The 20,924-nt window shown below is 40.8% G+C and overlaps 1 protein-coding gene across 4 annotated transcripts in view; it reads left to right on the top strand.

Moving 5' to 3' along the window:
* The window catches only part of dmd (dystrophin), a 353,683-nt gene that overhangs the window by 163,129 nt on the left and 169,630 nt on the right, over positions 1 to 20,924 (top strand). For 3 of the 4 annotated variants that reach the window (XM_050063152.1, XM_050063151.1, XM_050063153.1), the window contains exons 9-14: positions 1,450 to 1,646; positions 8,904 to 9,032; positions 11,955 to 12,050; positions 12,921 to 13,019; positions 14,538 to 14,719; positions 17,001 to 17,151. In XM_050063152.1, the coding sequence (XP_049919109.1) occupies positions 1,450 to 1,646; positions 8,904 to 9,032; positions 11,955 to 12,050; positions 12,921 to 13,019; positions 14,538 to 14,719; positions 17,001 to 17,151 (854 nt within the window). The remainder of the gene's footprint in view (positions 1 to 1,449; positions 1,647 to 8,903; positions 9,033 to 11,954; positions 12,051 to 12,920; positions 13,020 to 14,537; positions 14,720 to 17,000; positions 17,152 to 20,924) is intronic. The other variant, XM_050063154.1, reaches the window with a different exon arrangement.

Below are 20,924 nucleotides of genomic sequence, written 5' to 3'. Positions count from 1 at the left end.
TCTTTCCTCCCTTTCTGCTCTCAGCCTCCTCTCCCTCAGCTCGCCCTCTTTCTTCTCTCCTCTCTCTATCTCTTCATTTATCTGCTGTGTCTCGGTGCTGCTGTGATCTGTCTCTATTAGTTTTGCCCCAGGTTGACTGGCCGGGCCACAGGCTCTTGGCCACCTTTCCTGAAATTATCGCTGTTATATCTGTCCTCCACCTGTTGGAAAACTTTGCTCGGACTTAATTTAGCTGTAGGATTGAGGGCAGACAGGCGGATGCACACTGATGCTATGGGAAATAAGAAGAGGCCTACAGCTATTCATGAGCACAAAGAAAAATGTCTGTTTTTGCAGTCGAGACATCGGCTGCCTTACCCTGCAGCCTCTTGGATGCCCTATAAGAGGCCATCATATACTTGAATTCATTTTCAAGCTCCGTCTCACTGAAACAACTTCCTCAATGGATTCAGATTTGTTTTCAAGGGCTGCAACTAACGACTCTGCCAATTATTTTTCTGATTAATCCACAGAAAATACTAAGAAATGCCTCTCTATGTAAATGTTCTTAAGCCCAAGTCAACATCTTCAAATTTCTTGTTTTGTCAGACCAACAGTCTAAAACAAAAAAAACATTTAGTTAAGAAATTCACATTTAGAAAAGTGGATCCAGAGAAAATTACTTAAACAATTATTGAATCATGTAGTTCTTGTTGCGGATGGATTTCCTGTCGATCAGCCACCAAACAGTAGTTTCAACTTGCTCATTTATATTACTTTAGAACTTCCTTGCTAGCTTATCTGATATTACCAAGAGGCAACCTCCTGGGCTGAAAAATGAAACCAACGCAGAGTTCCAAAAACTGTAGTTCCTCTAATGGCCACTTGAGGCTAAACTAGCAGCTAGCATCAGGGTTAGCACCACCTTCTTCTCCACAGATGCTCACTTTAGGCTTCAAAAACCTGAGATGGAGCTGAACAAAATGCCAAACTCAGCCACGTCCATTATTTCATAAAGTCTATGGGATTAATTAATATAAATGTGTGTAAATTTAAAATGTGATCTCTTTCTCTACATTTTTTTCCGTTTTTATCAACAAAAATCTTGAGTTTTTTGAAAACTGTTCTAAGAAAAGATATTTTTAAAATGCTGGGCTATGGTTTTATTGAGGAAATCAGTTTAATTTGGAGGACTTGCATAATTTCTTTTGAGTACACTTCCCTCTCCATTTTTTTAAATCCTATTTTGAATTGATTTTTTTGTGACTGGATATATATTTAATGAAGGTATTAAAAGTGATGTGTGGTTTTGGGTTTTCCTTCCTCATTGTTTTTCTTTATTTGTTTGTTATGTGAATGTAACTTTCCTCTGTGTCTAAAGCTCCCGTAAAAACAAGAAAGTTAATCTCGAAGGGTTTACCCTCGAAATTTAAAATGACTTTTTTTCTCCTCTAACTTCCCACTCTTCAGATGTGGCGGTACCTCACCCTGACAAGAAGAGTGTCATCATGTACGTGACATCACTCTTCCAGGTGCTTCCCCAAAGCGTCTCTATGGAAGCCATCCATGAGGTGGAGACGCTGCCACGGGCGACCACAGCCAACATCTCCCGGGTGACAACAGAGGAGCACTACCAGATCCAGACCCAGCAGCGCTTCTCTCAGCAGGTTAGACACACAGACACGGGTGGAACCACACACACACACACACACACACACACACACACACGTTGTCAGTCCTTCCTGCCATTGCATTCTGTTGACTGTCACTAAGGCTGCCACGTAGGACTGCTACGCCTCACTGATTTTTGAATTTTCTCCGAAACAATTCTTGCATTTCATCACTTTTATTAAAGTGGAAAAAGACAAGCTTTTTACTTTAACTGATCATTATGAAGAAAATGTTGATTGTACAATGTAATGGCTATAGAGTAATGACACCATCAACCTTTAGATTTATTCCCCCTAAACCTCACTTTCACTATGCAATTCTGTCTGTGCAATGAAGGTTCCATGTGCAGCACAAAGGAAGCGCATCAACCATTACTCATCCAAAACAGGAAGTGGATAGCACTTTCAGAAATACCACGTTGTCCATGGTAGCTATTGATAGCTATCCCAAGTTACCAAAGAGTATCAGTGTATGTTAGAAAGCATGCATTGTTATGTAATAAGTTTGCCTGTGTATTGTTGCACAGGTTTGTTTGCTTCATTCTGATTGTAATTTTCTTTGTCGCACCTGAGTGATGTCATCAGAGCTGCTGTGATTATGAGCCGCAGCACAAGATGTAGTTTCAGTTAGATTTGTTAAGGTTGATATTTTTGAGGATTGTTTATCCTTTCCTGTTTTTTTCACCATTCAGCGATACTACATTTGTTTATTGCTGTGAGGAAAAGCTTAAAGGTAACTGTGTTAATATTTATAATTAAACCCCCGGTATTATTGTGACTATTTGCCAGGCTCTGAGGAAAAAAATGGAAAGTGATCCAGTTGTGTTAGTGACAGAGGCGCCAACAATTATAACAGTTGTCTAGTCCCACTTTAAATCAAGTCATAACAGCCATCTCTCTAGGAAACAGAAGAAAGGAAACGAAGGAAAGAAACCAAAATTAATGTGCCCTAGATATTGTCATAGAAGCTCGGCGTCCTGTTACCATAGTAATGTGCCATTGTTGTTTCTGTGGTAACACATCATGGGAACTAGTTGAATGGTGATAGTGGCAGCTTCATGCCAGTGATTCTTGTCATTGTGTCTGTGCAATTTGCCGTCACTGTTACCATGACTGCTTCATGCGGTCATGATAGCAATATGCCATGATTGATTCCCCATGGGCCTTTGCTATGCATGCATTGTGTCTGTGCTGTACACTCACTTGGTCCTAGAGCTTCACATTTACATTTCATTGCTTTGTTGTTGTGGCAGTGCCTACACTACATACTCAAGTAGGCTCTGTAGTATTGCATATCATACAGCTAAATTACTGCAGTTGTTTCTCCACTGCATATAATCAGCTCCAGAACAGGATTCTCTAACCTAGTTACAAAATGAATTTGCACTCCTTCGAAGCATCAACACTTCCGTCCCGCCACTCTGCCAACCTGCCACTTTATCAAGATTACGAAGTGAGCTTGTGGAATTCCCGGCAGGGCCCTCTGTCTGTTGTAGTATCCCAGAGAAACTGAAGGGGATGAAAGAAACAGAGGGGATGATCCCTGCTATCACATATCAAGTTGTCCTAAATCAGCACTGTATGGCAAGAACAGAATTAATCAAAGAAACTCTGCAGAGATTTGGAGATCTTTTAGATAATGAAGGGTCAGGTAGGACACCTCATTCTTACATCTCTACAAGCAGTAAAGGAAAAACATTAGAGAGAGGTTTGAAACTCCATCTATCCCTGTACTTTTGTAAAATAAAATGAAGGCGCTAACCAGTATCCACACAGGCTCACCAGCATAGTTAAAAAGAGAATCACTGTTCGGATTCTACTTTTTAAATTGGATAATGAACAGTTTGAGAGCATATTTTCCTCTCAGTGGTGCCACAAACTGCGAGCAGGTTTCCTGGAGGAGCAGATTATCGCAACCATTTTAATCACAAGGCGTGATTAAGAGGAGAAAATGCTGCAAATTTATGTAAATATTATGATCATATCAGCAGACGTTTTGGCACAGAGAGCCAAAATAAAAAAAATAATAATAAAAAAAAAGAAAAGATCTGCCACAAGACAATAACCTCTCAGCTTTACTGCTCCTGAAATTGTATTAGACAGAAAATACCTTTTCAGGTCAGCCTCTTTTTGTGGAGTGGTATTGTTGTGTGGGAGTACTTTGAAAAATAAACAATTTTATCTCCGCCTCGAGCCTCTAGAATTTTGGAAAAAGCTGTAATATACAGTATTTGCAACTGAAGGCTGATGAAGAGCACTTTCAATATAAACTATTATATAGCAGGAATGTTATATCAGTAAAGTAATATTATCTGATTTGCTCTGTAGTAGGGCTGCGTATCAGTACTCACTACCTTGCGTTGGTGGTCTGACCCTGGACTGTCCCGACTCCCTGCTGGATCAGCAAACTGTCAGTTGCTACTATCTCTCAAGCAGCTCTCCTCCCAGCAATCACTCAGTTTAACATTTTTTTAATAGTTTAAGGTTTATTTTTCCACTATCAAAAATAAATATTAGCATTAGTATTATCACAGTTGCAGGCCCTTAATGCACCGTGCTAACTAAGGTAGCAGCTAGCGTTAGGATTTTCTCTGCCATTTTGTTCAAATATGCGTAATTCTAGCTCCAAAAAAGCAAGGTGGGAATGGCCCAAATTTTAAACTGGAGATTTCAAAACAGGAGTGCAAACAAGTGGGTGATGTCACGGTGGCTATGTCCTCCACAATGACACCCAACCCTTCTCTGCAGTAAACCTAAGATTGGAACAGAGCAATGCGTTTTCTGGCATCACAACTTCTTCAGTAATAGAATTAAAGTAACGGACCATCTTAAGACCTTTGACACACAAAGCATTAACAGTTTATGTTCCCAAAGCTGAGTTTGAAATAAAACTTCAATTCAGCATCCACCTAATCACCATCTGTCCGTTCATCTGCTCATCCCTCCATTTAGTCATCGCATGTTGAGGTTAGGCTCTCAGAGGCAGCAGTGCAGGCAGAACTTCTTCCTGCTGGGGATTCCCAAGCCCTGCCAGGTATGCAGGGAGATGTAGTCACCCTTCAGTAAGGAGTAGACAAATCTCATATCTTGTTCTTTCAGTCACTCTCGGAAATTTGTGAGCATTGGAATGAAAATTGACTGCTAAATTTAGACAGAACCTCTCAATGAAAGTGCTGTAAAAAATGGACCAAATCTCAAGTCACAAATTAGATCCACCAGTGCTGACCTTTCGAGCTGAGTTAAGAAGAGGTCAGTGTCATGCTATCGCGCTGAATCGCAGCAGGATGGAGTGAGCTTCCTGGAGTAATGGCTGGTAATATTATTATCTCAGTCAGTTTAATGGCCACCCCCCCTCCCCCCCATCAGCTATCTGAGTGGAGGAAACTGCAGGCCTTTTCCCTCTGAGAATTAGACAGACGGAAAAAGAGATGGAAAAGAAAGGCATAGATTTTGAAGGAAAGATAAGAGGGCAAAGAGAGGAAGTGGGGAGGTGTAAAGATGTATAAAGATGTACAGAAAGATGAAGAGGTGGAGAGGGGGGGAAATGAAGAGTGAGATGGAGCAGACAAATAGGGAGTGCGAGGAACAAGTCAGATGGCAATAAAACGAGAGAGGGATAGGAAAGACGGGAGGAAAAAAAAGGAGTTACTGACAGCGGCTATTATCTGCCTCCTCCCTCATCTGTCATCATCAAAGCGGTGCTGTCACCACCTCCTTACATCAACACCATACTACCACCACCTGGGACCCAGGGAGGAAGGGAGCTTTTCATGGAAATAGAGTGGGAAAAATGACTAAATCCAAAGTCTGAGACAATTGATTCAAATTAGAAAAGTCAGCTTTTTTGTGACATTATCTGAGGTGTCCTGATGCTCTAAAACCCCACCCGTCTGCTGCTCCGAGCTGGTGCAAACAAACGCTAAGAGTTATTTGCCAGGAAGCGTTTGATCCCGGGCTGGGTCGCCTCTGGCTGTCTGCTCTTTACAGCAAGAAAAACACCTAATCCACCTTGAAAGAGAGAAAGGGGAAAACAGCGAGGGGTAAAACAGAGGAGGAAGACAGACAGAGAGATGATGACAGGTGAAAAGACGAAAAAGAGCAAGGGGAGAGAAGAGAGACAGGGGATGGAGGTGAAAGGGGAGATTGATAGCTGGGGAGAAAGAGCCGAGACAGCGAGAGATTAAACTTTTATGATGTCTGTGGTGGAATGGTTGACTTGGTGTTAGCGATGCAGCAGCTCACTCGGCTGTCATAGTAAAGGCAGCTTGGGAATGTCAAACTAGTGAGAGAATTAGTCATCAATTAAAAGTTATTTGTCCCTCCAAAACAAGAGCTCAGCTGTTTGAAAATGTGGCACCTGTACAGTTTGACTGCTGTATGATTTTATAGGTAAAATCCTAAACAGTGCACACATTCATCCACCTGCATTTAATGTCATGGTGCTAAATTCCCATGTTACACCGTGCCTCTTTTTCCAGCAGCACAATCACCTCCCTGCACTAGTTTGGTTTCCTTTTTGGTTTTCTTCTTATTTCATCACACTTTATATTTTAATACTATTCATATATTTTATACTATTGATTTAATTTCATGTTTAATCACATGTGCTTTTGCAGAATGTTTTAAAAGTCTTTGAAAAGCCAGAAACCAGATGAACGGAGGCTGTTAGAGCAGGATATTATTTCCCATGGTTCTGGAGTGAGATGTTCAGCAATCACATGTGGGTTTGTGTCCACATACTTTTGGCTACATAGTGCCTTCACTGCAGTGACAAAATTAGATGGAATTAGTGTTGTCAGTCATGGAGAATTTTTCAATAAGAGACCTCATTTACTTAGACTGAACTAAAAGATTTTTAATAAATCTTGAAAGTCATGGCTTTGCTCTGACTTACAGATTTTATATATCTGCTGTTGAGTCATACACTGAGTAATGAAGTATTTGTGTAATTGCCTTGAGAGGCACAACCAAACGCAAGAAAGGTTCTTCCCCACTTTTATATTCCAAACTTCATACAGTACAATAGTTTTACAGTTGACTGTGAACCATATCCAAAAGGCTTCGAAAACAGTGTTTGCGCCACACTTAATGACTCATTAGTGGACTGATTTCAATAAGCCATCCCTTGAATTTTTAATGTAAAACATTTGTGAGCATGTGCAGCAAACCTACACTTCTGGTCAACATTGTTTTCCTGGACTTTCACACTACTGCTAAAAGCTACAGCCCTAACCCCAGATGGGGCCACTGAAAATCTTTGAGTGGCACACCAAAACTAACAGCCATGATTGAATTTCAGGAATTCCATTGTGCTGATGTAGTATATACCGTAGGTTAGCTGAAAGTTATATCAAAATGACAGTTAAGCAATCACACATTAATTTGACTTTTTTTTTTACAGGTAATATTAATAATTATCTGATACACATCATTGTTATTCGAGTAGGCTGGTTGTCCTTTTCCTTATGAAGACAAACATACAGCTTTAGTTAAAAGGAGGAGATTGATTGTAAGGAAAAAAAAACATTTATTGGGAACTCAAGTTTAGGGGAGACTTGTGGGTATAGAACCCATTTTCTTTCAGATATCTTGAGGTGAGTTCAAGGGACCGTAGATCAGAAGACTGTGTATATTCTTACCGTTCTCGCAACGTAAACCTGTAATGAGATCTAATGAAACTAAAAATCAGTCCGTTGTTTGTTAGCCAGTAAATGATAGGTGATGATAAATTGCTTAGGACTGCAGTTCTACAGAGCTGCTGCTAGTTAGGGATAAATGTGCCAGAGTGAGTGTGAAGATGCTAAACAGGCCAGTGATCTCTTTCCCAGGAGAGAAAACAAAGTGTAAAACTGTCGACATTTTAAACGTCAGCAGGCAGAAAGAGAGTGTCTGCATGGGTGTGGTGGATCTCGAGGATGGAGGGTTGTTGAACGGGAGCTGCTCACAACAACATCAGCTTTGACTCTGCGCTACTGTCTGTTGTCCATTCTGTCCACATCTCCTGCATAACACATCTGTTCTCTCTCTCTTTCTACCTCTGCGCTCTCTCATGTCTGCATTATCTGTAGCCGGGTTTCCATCCAAGGAGTTTTTCAAAGTGTCAGATTTGAAAGCCATTATACATTTTACAAATACATAATCAGCAGTGGTAGAAAGTATACTTGAGTTTTTCTTTTTCACCTCTGTTATACTTCAAATCCACTACATTTCAGAGAAAAATATATTTTGATGATTATATTTCATGGAAAATCCGCCTCTAAAATAGGATGTATTGTTCGCTGGAAATTGCTACTTAAACACGAATGCATCACTAACAATAATCCGATGTAATGTGCAGGAGCAACGCTGCCACGGGTGGCAATAGCAAGATAATAGGAAATGCTAAATTACAGGAAAGAGTCATAAAGTCAGCAAACTGACTCAGTAATGTGCAATACACAACAGTATTCTATCAAAAGTTGTCATGAGTGTATTGAAATGAGCATTTATTGCTTTTTAACTTTTCACTTGTAAGAAGAAGAATATGTTGTTTCTTTATTTCAAAGTTACATAGTCTCACTTTAAGTACATTTTGCGTAAGGAATTATCTAAATAAATGCTTCAGTCTACTTTTAAAACAGTTCATTATAGTGACTTTGGGTTTTACGAGTCCACCACAATCTTCCTGAGCTGCGTAAGATGCCTGTTAAAGTTTAGTTTGTTGCAGTATATCTCTGTTTTCATATTCAGAGAGCATTAGATATGGCAACATTTATAACATTTCCTGAGATGAAAGTAAATAACTACTTGCCCGTTTTAATTTTGGAGACTTTCCATTTTTCTTGTAAATGTGTTTTTTGACACTCTGTTGATGGAAACACACATAATCTGTGATTTATTTTTTATTCATGTCGATTCGAAAGTTCACCTAAAATTAGCTTGACATTTGGATGGAAACAGAGCTTATGTGTGATTATTCATGTTTCCTTTTTTTTCTCCTGTTTTCTGCTTCTCTTTCTCATCTCTCCTCATCTTAATTTCTCATCACCACTCGCTCCCTGTTGCATTTCTTTCACTCTCTGCCTCTTCATTTTCTGCCTCCTCTTCCTTTGTATAATTTGGCTTTTGGATCTTTTTTTGCTTTATGTTTTGCGTCCTTTCGCTTCTCTTTTTCTCCCTCTCCCTCCTCTTTTCTGGCCTCTCCTGCCAACTCGTTCTCCCTCTTCCTCTGTCCTATTCTTTCTCTGTCCCATTCTATCTCTCCATCTCTCTCAGATCACAGTGAGTGTGGCTCAGGGCCGAGTGCGGAGTCCCTCCCCTCAGCCTCGCTATAAAAGCTATGCCTACACCCAGGCTGCATATGTCAAGTCGCCCGAGCAAAAGAGGAGGCGTTTTACTGATCAGGTCCGTGTCTCGCAGTGCTAACACTCCATGCCAAGCGTCCATCTGTCTGTGCATGTTTTGGCTGCACATTTGTTGTTTTGTCTGCTCTTGTTTCTCTGTGTCATTGACAAAAATTGTCCATCACACCAAGTCTGTATATAATTGTATGCCTAAGAGGTGGTGTACCTTGTCCTACCATGGTACCTGCAACAAGTGAAAACACATTGAAAAGTGGAATTAATGTTTGAATTGTTTAACTTATGGTAAAGAAAAACAGTATTTTAAGACTGAATATGAAACTACTTGTTGAGTTGGATAGTTTTTGTTCATGCTTGTCAATCACATTACGTTTCATGTAATTCATGGTTTAAAAACTATTTTGCTCATGATGTGATACATTAATTTTAACAATCCATGAGTCAGAAGAGGTACTGACTATGCTCACGAGGTCGTCTTTTTTATCAGTAGTGATACCAAGGCTCCCTCTTAATCAGTGCAGTTGAGCAATATTATAATTATGATATTTATATAATGAATCAAAATTTGATAAACTTCCTGTTTTTCAAGATCAATACCACTTTGTCATTAAAGGTTCTGTGTGTAACTTTCAGAAAATCCTTGTATATAGTGACCCCCTATGTCTTAGGCTGTTAAGTAAACTGCAGTTAGCATCCTGTTGCTCGTGCTGGCATTCTTGGGAATTGGCCAAAAACAGTGCCAAACAAGAAACTGACCATGACTGATTGACCGTAAAATAAATTACATTACTATCTGCAAAGCTGTGATATTTCATTCGGACCATTGTATCCAAGGAGCTTGCCATTTGCAAATTATTTTATCAGCTAATGTTACGAAGCAATCAACTAATTAGCTAAGTTACAGATAGCTGGCTAACCTTAGCTCAGGTTCAGGTTAGCTTATAGGCAACCCCTGCACTGCTCTTGGCTAGTAGAAAGCGCTAAATCAATACCGTCAGTTAGTATAATGGATCACATAAGCTAAGGGCAGTAATTTGGCAAGTTAGTCAACTGACATATCAACCCTTGAGTCTGAATAAATTACACAACGATAATCAATAAAGACAGTATTTTGCTAAGTTAGCTAGCTAGCAGTTTGTCTTTGTTTGCAGTGCTGGGACCAACCTATGTAAGGGTAGCACCTGAAAGTTTGCTGATCCAGCAGGTATTCGGAAAGGCAGTTCGTGATCAGACCCCCAGCACTCTGGCACTCAGTCTTACTCTGGCTGAATTCGAGTTGCTACAGGTTGCTAAATAAAGTTTTTTCTCCGCTGCGCCACCATTGCAGAATGTATATCGTGGAAAAACACCCTGCGTTGACTCTGTGTTGTGGTGGGTGCCAGTGGTTTGTTGACGTTAGCGGGCCACACTGTTAGTGCTGTAGCAGAACTGAAGAGAAAATTCCCAGAAAATTCCTTTACATAGAGGTCAGTCCACGGGCTGTCACAGGCAATTGAGAAAGTTGAGGAAAGTCCCCGTTTTGAAGTTACGACCTGTTCACCCATAAGCAACAAAAAACAATTGATACATGTAAAAAGTTACATACAGAACCTTAAAATATTAAGCCACAACCAGGAGTTGATTAGCTCGACTTAGTGTAAAGATTAGAAGGAAGGGTAAACTGGAAACTTTTACTGAACTGTTGCTAATCTAAACTAAGAAAAGGTTGCTCTGTGCCTCACTTTACAACCAAAAACAAACTGACAAGTTTGCTTCTTATCTGTCACCAGTTAATGCAACAGCTCCTACAGCACCCTGCAACACAAAAACAGTTAATGTGCATCCACTCATCTTGTACTTTTTGTTTTTGATATGTCCCCTGTATTCTCCAACATGACATTTCAAAAAGTTCAGATGCATTTTCAAAGCCGTCACCCTGCGCTGCGTGACTAAATGTGGCCCATAATTTGCTCCGGCTCGAGTGAATGTATTCAGAGACTGTGTCAAATGTTTAATATAACAGCAGGGTGCTCGACTTAAATTGGCTGGCACCTAAAAGGCATCGCAAGAAGAGAAGATAATTTGTCAGATAAGCTGTATTCAAGCACACCCCACTGTTCTCTGAAAAGTAGGATGTAAAGCAGAACCTTGGATAAAAAACCCAGTCTCATTGCAACAGGGTTCACCAAAGTACCCCCTTGAGAATATGAGGAATAGACTTTTACAATGCACTGTCCTCAGTTTGCCTCAGTCAAACATGTTTTATATGGACAGCTTAGTATATAAAGATAGAGTTTGAAAGAAAGAGCATGCTTTAAACTGTCAGGGAGCTGAATATTCCGCATTTATTTTATATTTGATTACTTCACAAGCTGTAAACTCTGTCAGTAAAGAGTTATTTCTGAGTCTCCACCATCAGACAAAACGGAGCACATTTGTAATACAAAAGAGGCATAAAGAGAGAACGGCACTGACTGAGGCTGGACAGTTATCAGCACCGTGGATGGGCCTTGTGTATCTTTTCAGGACCTTATTACCAGACAGAAGAATAGAGCGAGAGGAGGAGCGTGGAGCCGAGATAAAAAGAGAGAAGTTGTTAGTGTCCAGATCAGTAGCGTGCACACAAAGAGAGATACGGGGAGAGAGAGGGCGAAAGAGACCCAGAGAGAAAGAGGACAAGTTGTTGAGGTTGGACAAAGGCCAGAACTGCTTGTCAGCACCGGTAATGGCTAACACTGACAGGCCTCTCCTCATCTCTGTCTGTCTTCTCTGCCCACCTTTCTTCCATGCTGCCTACTGATCTCCTTGCTTCCCTGCCCCCTTTTTCCTCACTCGAAACCTTCTTTTATTCCCTCCTCTCCTAACCCTATTTCCATCCTACCTTGTAACCTTGACATCCTCTATCCCTCTGCTTCTCCTCATATCCCTCCCCACAATCACGCTCCATCTCCGTCTGTTATCTCTCATCCATCCCTTCCCTTTGTAGTTCCTCAGTCCTGGTCACGAGGAGCTACAGCGGGGCCTCAGTCCTCTGCTTCCAGGCTCCACCAGCCTGGAGAGCTACCAGGCTGCACTGGAGGAGGTATGTCACTACAGTGGTGATAAAAAAAATGTTTCATATCCTCTATTTAATGTACTTTTCTGTTAAAAGACAAGTCTGGTGATATTCTATATCTTTCTTATTGTCAACACATCCCATGTGCAGGGCCAGAACAGCAATAGATGTATCCAGCTGCATTGTGTGTATCAAAGCCTGATATATCTCTTTCCTCTGCGCCATAGAGCTCTATTGTTGTCCAAAAGCTATTAAAAACACATCAATGAGCCACACGGTTGTACAGGGTGACATGTTCCTTCATTCCCATGAAAACACACACTGTAGCTCATTTTGACTCAATCCCTCATACGCTGTCCTATTTCCTGAAATTCTCACTAGGGCACCAAATATGGATTAATCTGCCTGCTGAAAATAGTCCCTAAAGAGCGCACTGTTTCCTCCTGTTTGAGTTGTATTTGATAAAACTACAGTGACCAGATGTTTTTGGAAATAACAGACTCCTTTTTTTAAAGAAACTATATATGTGAGGCATCTTTAAAAGATAACATATTCAGTAGGAACAGTGGTCTTGTGACTGAGAGCTGTAGACAGGATAGTGAAGTCGGACAGTATTTAGAGATGTTAACACAGTGTTGGTTTAGATGTTTAAAGGGACTTGTTGACAATAGAAAAAGCAGAATATCAGCAGACTTATCCTTTGGCAGCCCCTCCCTGTAATTTCAGTGGAAATTGTGCCCCCAAAACTGGAGTAATCATTTACTCCAGAGTTGTTCAAACATAAGGAAATGTACAAATGTAATAAATCTGTAGCTTTCAGAAACATACAGTGCAAACATTTATCCTAGTGACTGGATTGTTTTTCGTGTTGTGTCATGTTAATTTGAATTTTTTTAGGTGTTGACATGGCTGCTGTCGGCTGAAGATGGACTCCAGGGCCAACCTCCCATCTCCAACAATGTGGAGGAGGTGAAAGAACAGTTCCACACACATGAGGTGAGAGCTGGAGCAGTGAATTCCTGGTATAACAAGGGGGGCTGTAATTAGTGATGCTCCTGGAGCAGCCTTTTTTTTTAGCAGAACATCTGTTTTAACACTCCACTGTAAACAACAATTCATCCATGATGCTTAGCAGAAAAGCACTTCATTATGAGATCTAGTGTTCCTAAAATGCTTTTTTTTTTTTTTTTTTTTTTAAACTCCCAAATTTTTCTGAGTTTTAACCAAGCAGCAACTTCTGAAAACTTCTCAAAACTGCAGTTCCTCTAATGGCCAGTTGAGGCTGGCTCCAAGAGCGAGTCAGTACCCATACACCCCCTTGTTAAAATACCTAACTAGCAGCATAAATTTTAATGGTTTATAAAATGTAGAAAGTGTTGTAAAACATCTTCTCTATATGTTTGCCTTTATAGGAGTTGTTATAAGCGTTGTAATGTTATTAAGGAACACAAAATATCATCCAGCAAAACTTTGCAGTGAAGTCCTGTACATTTTTATGGGGCTGTAATTAGTGATAATATTAAAAAAACATTTATTTAAGATTGTTTTTCCCTAATAGAGCATCAGTTTGATACTACTGGCAGGGCTCTTACACGCACGATGCTATAACGAGATGTTAATTGTAGTTATATAATGAGTTGTGATTCTTGTAGTGGTAACAGAGCAGCAATAATGTGCCCCTGTTGGAAGCTGTAAACAAACACAATACACAGTCTTCTTGTTTTTTTGCCTTTAAGTCAGTGTTGCACGGCCGAAACCTAACCAAAAACACAACAAAGAAGTTAAAGTAATAGCAGCCATCAATCCATAACAACATACCATGTCCAATAACTAGGAGAACTGTGTAGTTAAAGAAAAGAATGAGCCTCCCTCCCTCCACTCCACTGAAGGGCCAGGCTTGAAAAGACTGCAGTAATGAGTGTAAAGTGGCCCATCACCAAAAAACAATCTCTGCTGTTTGTTGATGGAAGACGAACAAACATCTGAAAAAGGCAGAACACCGAAGAACAGTAAACTGTAACAAGAATCTTCCAAATTAACAGTTTAGGGATTTAGCCAATTCCTAAAAAATACTAAGATGAGTCTCCTTTAGGTAGTGAAATATTCCAGTCTTTGTAACTTATTTTGAATTGATCTGTGAATTTTTAAGTTGTTTACTTGCAGAGCTGCTCCAGCACTGTGCAGCTGTTTTACAGCAAACTGTAAGTGTTGAATTAACTCTGATGGATGTGGACTTACAGGACCACGGGCTTACTATCGACTTTTATGCTCTGAAAATTAAATTAGCCCTGACCATTTTGCTGTGTGAGATCCTAGAAGGATCCTATAAGTGTGCTTGGAGGAAATAGATTAAGCAGTGAGGTGAGAGGTGGAAATGTATTTTGAGAGTAGTTAAAGTGAATGAGGGTCGTTCAGGGGGAGTACTGATGTGAGGCAGTTCTCTTCTTATGGAGGGGTAATTAGGCAAAATGAGTGGAATCGTTGCGAATATGTGTGTGAAATGTCTCTCGCCAGGGGTACATGGTGGAGCTAACCACCCACCAAGGCAGTGTGGGGCGGGTCCTCCGGGCCGGCGCCGCCCTGCTGGGGGAGGGGAACCTGAGTGAAGAGGAGGACACGGAAGTTAGGGAGCAGATGAACCTCCTCAACTCCCGGTGGGAGCACCTGAGAGTGGCCAGCATGGAGAGACAGAGCAGGTAGATAACATTCTTTCAAGGGCTTCTAAGTTGGTCTTTATGTGTGTATGTCTTTAGTTGAAATATCGTAGCAAATGTTGGATGGATTGCCGTAGAATTTGGTACGGATATCCATGTTTCTTTCAGGATCAATTGCCATTACTTTGATCATCATCATGTCAAAATTTTGTTTTGTCCAATACTTTGGCTTATGATCAAATACCTGTAAAACTAATGACATTTCCTTCAGCCTCAACTGCACTAATAGAGTGCTCCAGGGATGACGTTTTTCTGGAGGTCGATGTTAGTGTTGCCCTGATTCCCTCTTCAAAAGACTGAAGATTGGATTTTTCCATTGGATTTTGGATTATTATAGAAAATAAGCTCTGTGGCAAACGAACATTTACGATATTTACACGTTTTGTTCAGCAAGATAATCTTCACAAATGAACGATGTTTGAAGCCTAAATTCAGTTGCCAGAAGTAAAAAGCTAATAAAACAACACTAATGTCTCAACATCACCACCGCAACGAGGCTGTAAAGCCGTCTTCGTCGTGATAATGTTCTGTAGTCTCGTTAAGCCACTTGTTAGCAACCACCTTTTTTAAGACACATAAAAGCTTCAGAATTCATAAGTGGGGAATTTACTGACATATTTTATGTCGTAGAACAAAACGTAAAAGTCTCTTCAGCTTGTGTTAACCACAGACCTCATTTCAGTCATCTAACCAAAAACCCATTGAAAAAACCCACTGACTTCAATATGAGGGGACTACTAAAATGCAAACTCATTTCCAGGTTTTAGAACTCATACCTGGAGCACACATTCGGGTCAAGGCTGCGCCCTCTTTTAGGGGATAGAGAGCCAAAGATCGTGTTCGTGTCAATGCAGTTTGGTGTGTGTTTGGATTATGATTTTAACACGTCTGTATGCATTAATTTCTTTAAAACAAATGTTTGTTTTATAGACTGTTCAATAATTGTTTTGTGACCTTGCCTGAACCTGAGCTTTAACGATACCTTAAGTTAAAGAGATTTAGTTGAGACAAATCATGCTGCTGCAATGTGAGACTGAAACTAACTGCAGCAGCTCCCATTCAAGCTAACGAAAAGCTATCCATCAATAGTAACTGTCACCAGCATCATTTACCACAATGACAGTGAAAATTCATGTGTATTATGTGCCTTAAATCTCAGTGTTACAGCCTTGGTTAACTCGATACACAACAGCTCCTCTGCATTATCCCGTTTCTCTCTGTATGTGAAAGCGGATTTCTTTCCCACCAAAAGGGGACACGCAGATGGCAATGATGTGATGTCAACCAGTTAGTCTGTAGCTTGGAGCTGCCATCTTCTGTCTTTTTAACAACACGACAGGGAAACAAATTGGAGATCAGCATCGTTGGATTTATTGTTGGTACACCCAACTACACAGCAACTCTTGGGCTTGCGTTATTTTTCTTAGGCCAGTTTGTTTTAAGTAGAAATGTAGAGATATGTTTCAACCTACTCTGTGTATGCTGAACTCTGGCTTCTTTTCCTTCAATAGGGGGTGTGGTGATGAAAGCTTGCTCTGAATGATATATTGCAACCACAGTCTGAGGAATTGGAATTATTACGAATATGTGATGAAGCTATAGAGTCAAAGGTCTTTGAGACAGATTTGGGAATATAAACAAGAAGACAATGAAAAGATCAAAAAGCTCAGGGAGTGTGTCAGAATGTATTTGCCCAATGAGACATAATGATATACACTCAAACACGCACACACACACACACACACACACACACACACACACACACACACACACACACACATAGCTTCACATGTTTTATCCGATCTTAATTTAGGGGTATGAATAAAGTTTCATCTCTTTGACACAATGAAGATCCCCACAGTACCCAACATTCATGGATACAAAGAACAGCGGCCTTTCTAATTATGGTGGATCCAATGATAACTGACACTGAGCCAAATTTAATTAACTGTTCAGCTATCTTCTTTGATAATCTTGTTGATTCAAGCACAAAGCTGTGCAGACATGGCCTTGACTACCAAATACCACTTAGACAATACAGCGAGGGTCTGCTATAAAGCACGGGTGCATATAAGAGCAGGTTAGGTGGCTTTTACCATTTCTACCAATTAAATCAGCAGCACTGCTCGGGGCATGAGCTTGTTTAACCAGACTTTCATCTGCCCTTCTGAACTGTTCTTAAGCAAGACTCTTTCTGATGATGGCTAACCCTTGCAGTATTAACATGAGATTGACAGCTCACTGAACTGTCTCTCACCCCCAGACTCCACGAGGTCCTCATGGACCTGCAGCACCAGCAGTTGCAGCAGCTCACAGACTGGTTGGACGTGACGGAGGCCCGGATTAAGAGGATGGGGGCTCAACCATTGGGTCCTGACCTGGAGGACGTCAAGCACCAAGTGGAAGAGCACAAGGTGGGCAGCTGCTGGCCTGATTTTCAGATGGCACCTAACTAATCCAGGCTAACATGTTGTGATTGAGCTTAAATTATCCTGCTGATTGACAGTTGCTGAGTCTGTCAAGCTCTTCTTTATTCGCAGGATACAAATGCAGTGTACATTGTTAATAGTGTCAGATTTACCATCAAATTTTTTTGACATTTTGAAACAAATGCTGGCTGATTTCTGACAGAAGTAAACAAAATCAGGTATGGCCAGTTATCAGATTTTATCAACTTTAGTTGCCTGAGTTGGTTAAAACTGTGTCTCTGTGTGACTTTCTAATGTTTCCAGCTGACTAGTTTGAAAACGAAAACTATGCAAAAAGGCCCATAAAGGTCCAGTGTGTAGAATTTAGCTAGATATACTGGCAGAAATGGAATATAATATAATAACTAGGTTTTCTTTAGTGTATCATCTGCTTAAAAGATAAAGAAGAAGAATTGTTGTGTTTTTGTCACTTTAGAATGAGATTGAATATCTACATAGAGAGTGAGTCCTTGGCTATGGAGTGCACCATGTTGTACTGCCATGTTTCTACAGTATCCCATAATGGACAAAACACTGACTTGAAAGGGCCATTCGCCTTTTTTTTTTTTTTTTTTTTTTTTTTTAGTTTTTGTGTCAGCCACTATAGTTGGCAGCTTCAGAAAAACACTGATTTTGTTACATGAAACTGGTTTATTCAGTGTTTTTATCAGTTAAAATCTGAGACTTGAGTGGATAATTCGTCTCTCTAATAACTAGTGTGGCAGTGTTATATTAATTAATGTTGGCTGGGGTTGCTGGAGGGCAAACCTTGTTCCAATATAGAGCAGGTCAGAGCTGCTAACATTAGCCAAAACTCTAATATACACTTTTAGACATAAAGATCCAAAGTTGAACCATAGAGAGTTCTTGGGCCTGAACTCAGAGGCCTCTTTTGGTTCTTTATACAGCCTTTTATAAAGGTCCCACCTGGAACCTTTTCAGAGGGCTCTACCAAGAACCTAACTTAACAGGTTATGTCTAGAACCATCTGTGAAAGGTTCCACTCAAAGCCCAGTATGAGACACATTTCTTTGGTGTAATGGTTCCACCCAGCTTTTCTAGAAAAAAAAGCATGGTTAGAATCTCAGCCCTTCAGAAAGAACCCTTTTGTAACCCCTTTTTCTCAGAGTGTAGCAGCATCCTGGATTGACCTTAAACAGCTAGGTATTTAAACATACATCACACCAAGGCTGTGCGAGAGTCTCAGTTGCCTTATTAGAAATGCATAAAGCAGTTTGTTAAAGGTGATAATACCTAATTATAACTACTGACAGGAAAGCTGATGACACTGCTCCTGTTTATTGCTTGAACCCATATATTCCATAAGTTTTCTTGCCAGTAGAAGTGTGATAACTAGGAGGCAGATAATAAGACATTGGGCAAGATACATGCCCCCTTATCCTACATATCTCACCAGCCCCCCACCCAATTTTAATTTCCATTAATTGCAATGCATTTAATTGTCACATGTAATCATATAAGGCGCAGCTCCAGTCAAATGTAGTCTCACCAGTTCTTTCAATTTGTTCATTACAAAGTGTCTTTTCAGTGGTATCATGCAGATTAACAAACTCTGAGTGCTGCTGTTGATTGAAAACTGCCCCACGTACTTCAGTATTTTGTTCATGTTGGAGAAGAGAAGCTGTCTAAATCCCTTCTAAAGCTTCCTCTTGCAAAGGATCCTCACTGACACCTCTCTCCAACTATTATACAAAATACCAAAGAAATAAAATGTACTACATCCCTTGGGCCCCTGCTGGGTCTGTGCCCAGTAGTCCAATAGTCAGTAATCCATCCATGCGAGCAAGTCTTCGTTCTTTGACAGCAAAGCGCAGCAAACTGACCAAACTGTGGCCTGGATTCTTGCACATTCAGCTTTTATCTCATGTGCTGTTGCTGGTATTGGGAAAGCAAAGGCGGGTACAAAACACTTTGCTGAAATTCAGGGACTAGGATTGATTTTGGGGTTGTTGTTTTTTTACTTCCCTGCTGCCAAAATTTCTAACCTGACTTATACTGCTTTCATTTTTTCACTGACACTTAAAGGGATAGTGCACCCAAAAATGAAAATTCAGCCATTATCTACTCACCCATATGCCGATGGAGGTCCTGGTGAAGTTTTAGAGTCCTCACATCCCTTACGGAGATCAGCGGGGGGAGCAGCTAGCACACCTAATGGCAGACGACAACCCAGACTAACGTCCAAGCACACAAAATTGAATCCACAACTTATCTCCATACTGCTCATCCGTAGTGATCCAAGTGTCCTGAAGCCCCAACATAAAAAGTTGTTTCGAAAAACGTCATTTCGAAAAACGTCATATGAACTCTGTTTTTAGCCTCACTGTAGCCTGTAGCTCTAACTGCCTCTCCGTGCTCCGCGCTCACGTGTGCGCGCTTGCGCGAGACCGTGTTTACATCACGTGACACATGCACCGCAGGGGGAGACAACAGTAACCACAGAGCTAAAAGATAATTTGCACTACGGTCTTTTAGCAAAGGACAGCCCGACATGTCTGAAGACTTTGAAATTGAGGAGGAACAGCATTTCTTTGTTGAGCCGTATTTGTTTGAGCCCGAGTATATGGATGCGGAACTCAGGCTACTGGACGAAGCAGCCGCCGCAGCTCATGAGCCTCAGCCAGCCGCAGAATACCGGAGTCGAGCACTGGAAACCTGGTGGTGTAGTTGTTTCAAATGCAAAGCAATGCCAACGGATGAGGAAAGTCTTTGCCGCTCAGACTGGGAATTGGCGATGCCTGCACTTGACAATCTGGACACCAGTACTGACGAGACTGCTGCTCTTCAGAGACTGTGCATCACCGATCACCCTGAGTGCACACACGTGAGCGTGGAGCACAGAGAAGCAGTCAGAGCTACAGGCTACAGTGAGGCTAAAAACAGAGTTCAAATGACGTTTTTCGAAACAACTTTTTATGTCGGGGCTGCAGCACACTTGGATCACTACGGAGGAGCATGTTGGAGATACTTTGTGGATTCAATTTTGTGTTCTTGGACATTAGTCTGGGGCGCCGTCAGCCATTAGGTGTGCTAGCCGCTCCCCCCGCCGATCTCCGCAAGGGATGTGAGGACTCTAAAACTTCACCAGGGCCTCCATCGGTATATGGGGGGGTAGATAATGGCTGAATTTTCATTTTTGGGTGCACTATCCCTTTAACATTTCAACTTCTTTCAAGAGTCTTTAACTTTCTTCAACTTCATTCACCGCTCACTTAAAACTGAAACTTCATTATCCTTCAGCATTTAAACTGCCACTTCAACTTCAAGGAGTATTATATGCTATTGTTAATGTTTCAATTGCAAATTTTGAACTGCAACCTTGTCCAGTTTTAAGGTATATCATCCAAAATAATGTACATTTCATCATGACAACATAGTCAACATGTCACCATTTTTATCATACTTCATATCTGTATTGATCGTATGCCCTTCTTGTAATGGATATTGTAATGTTTTATTGTTCTGTGAAGCACCCTGTTAAAGCTGGGATAGGCAGTTTAATTTTGGCGTCAATGGGCAGAATTCCATAATAGACTTTGAGCATATTGTAAATTAAATGGACTGAGAAAACAAGACCTCTGCACCTCCTCTTAGCTGTAATGGGAGACTTAAGCCAATAACAGGTAATATTAGAGAGAGGGTGTTAGTATTGGCTGGTCTACAAATGCAGATGCATGTGCGTGTCCCTCTTGTGAAAG

This window comes from Epinephelus moara, chromosome 15 (genome assembly GCF_006386435.1).
Source record: "Epinephelus moara isolate mb chromosome 15, YSFRI_EMoa_1.0, whole genome shotgun sequence".
In the NCBI taxonomy this organism is placed as follows: Eukaryota; Metazoa; Chordata; class Actinopteri; order Perciformes; family Serranidae; genus Epinephelus; species Epinephelus moara.
The sequence above is the reverse complement of the archived record's forward strand: the minus strand, read 5'-3'. Positions and strand labels throughout refer to the sequence as shown.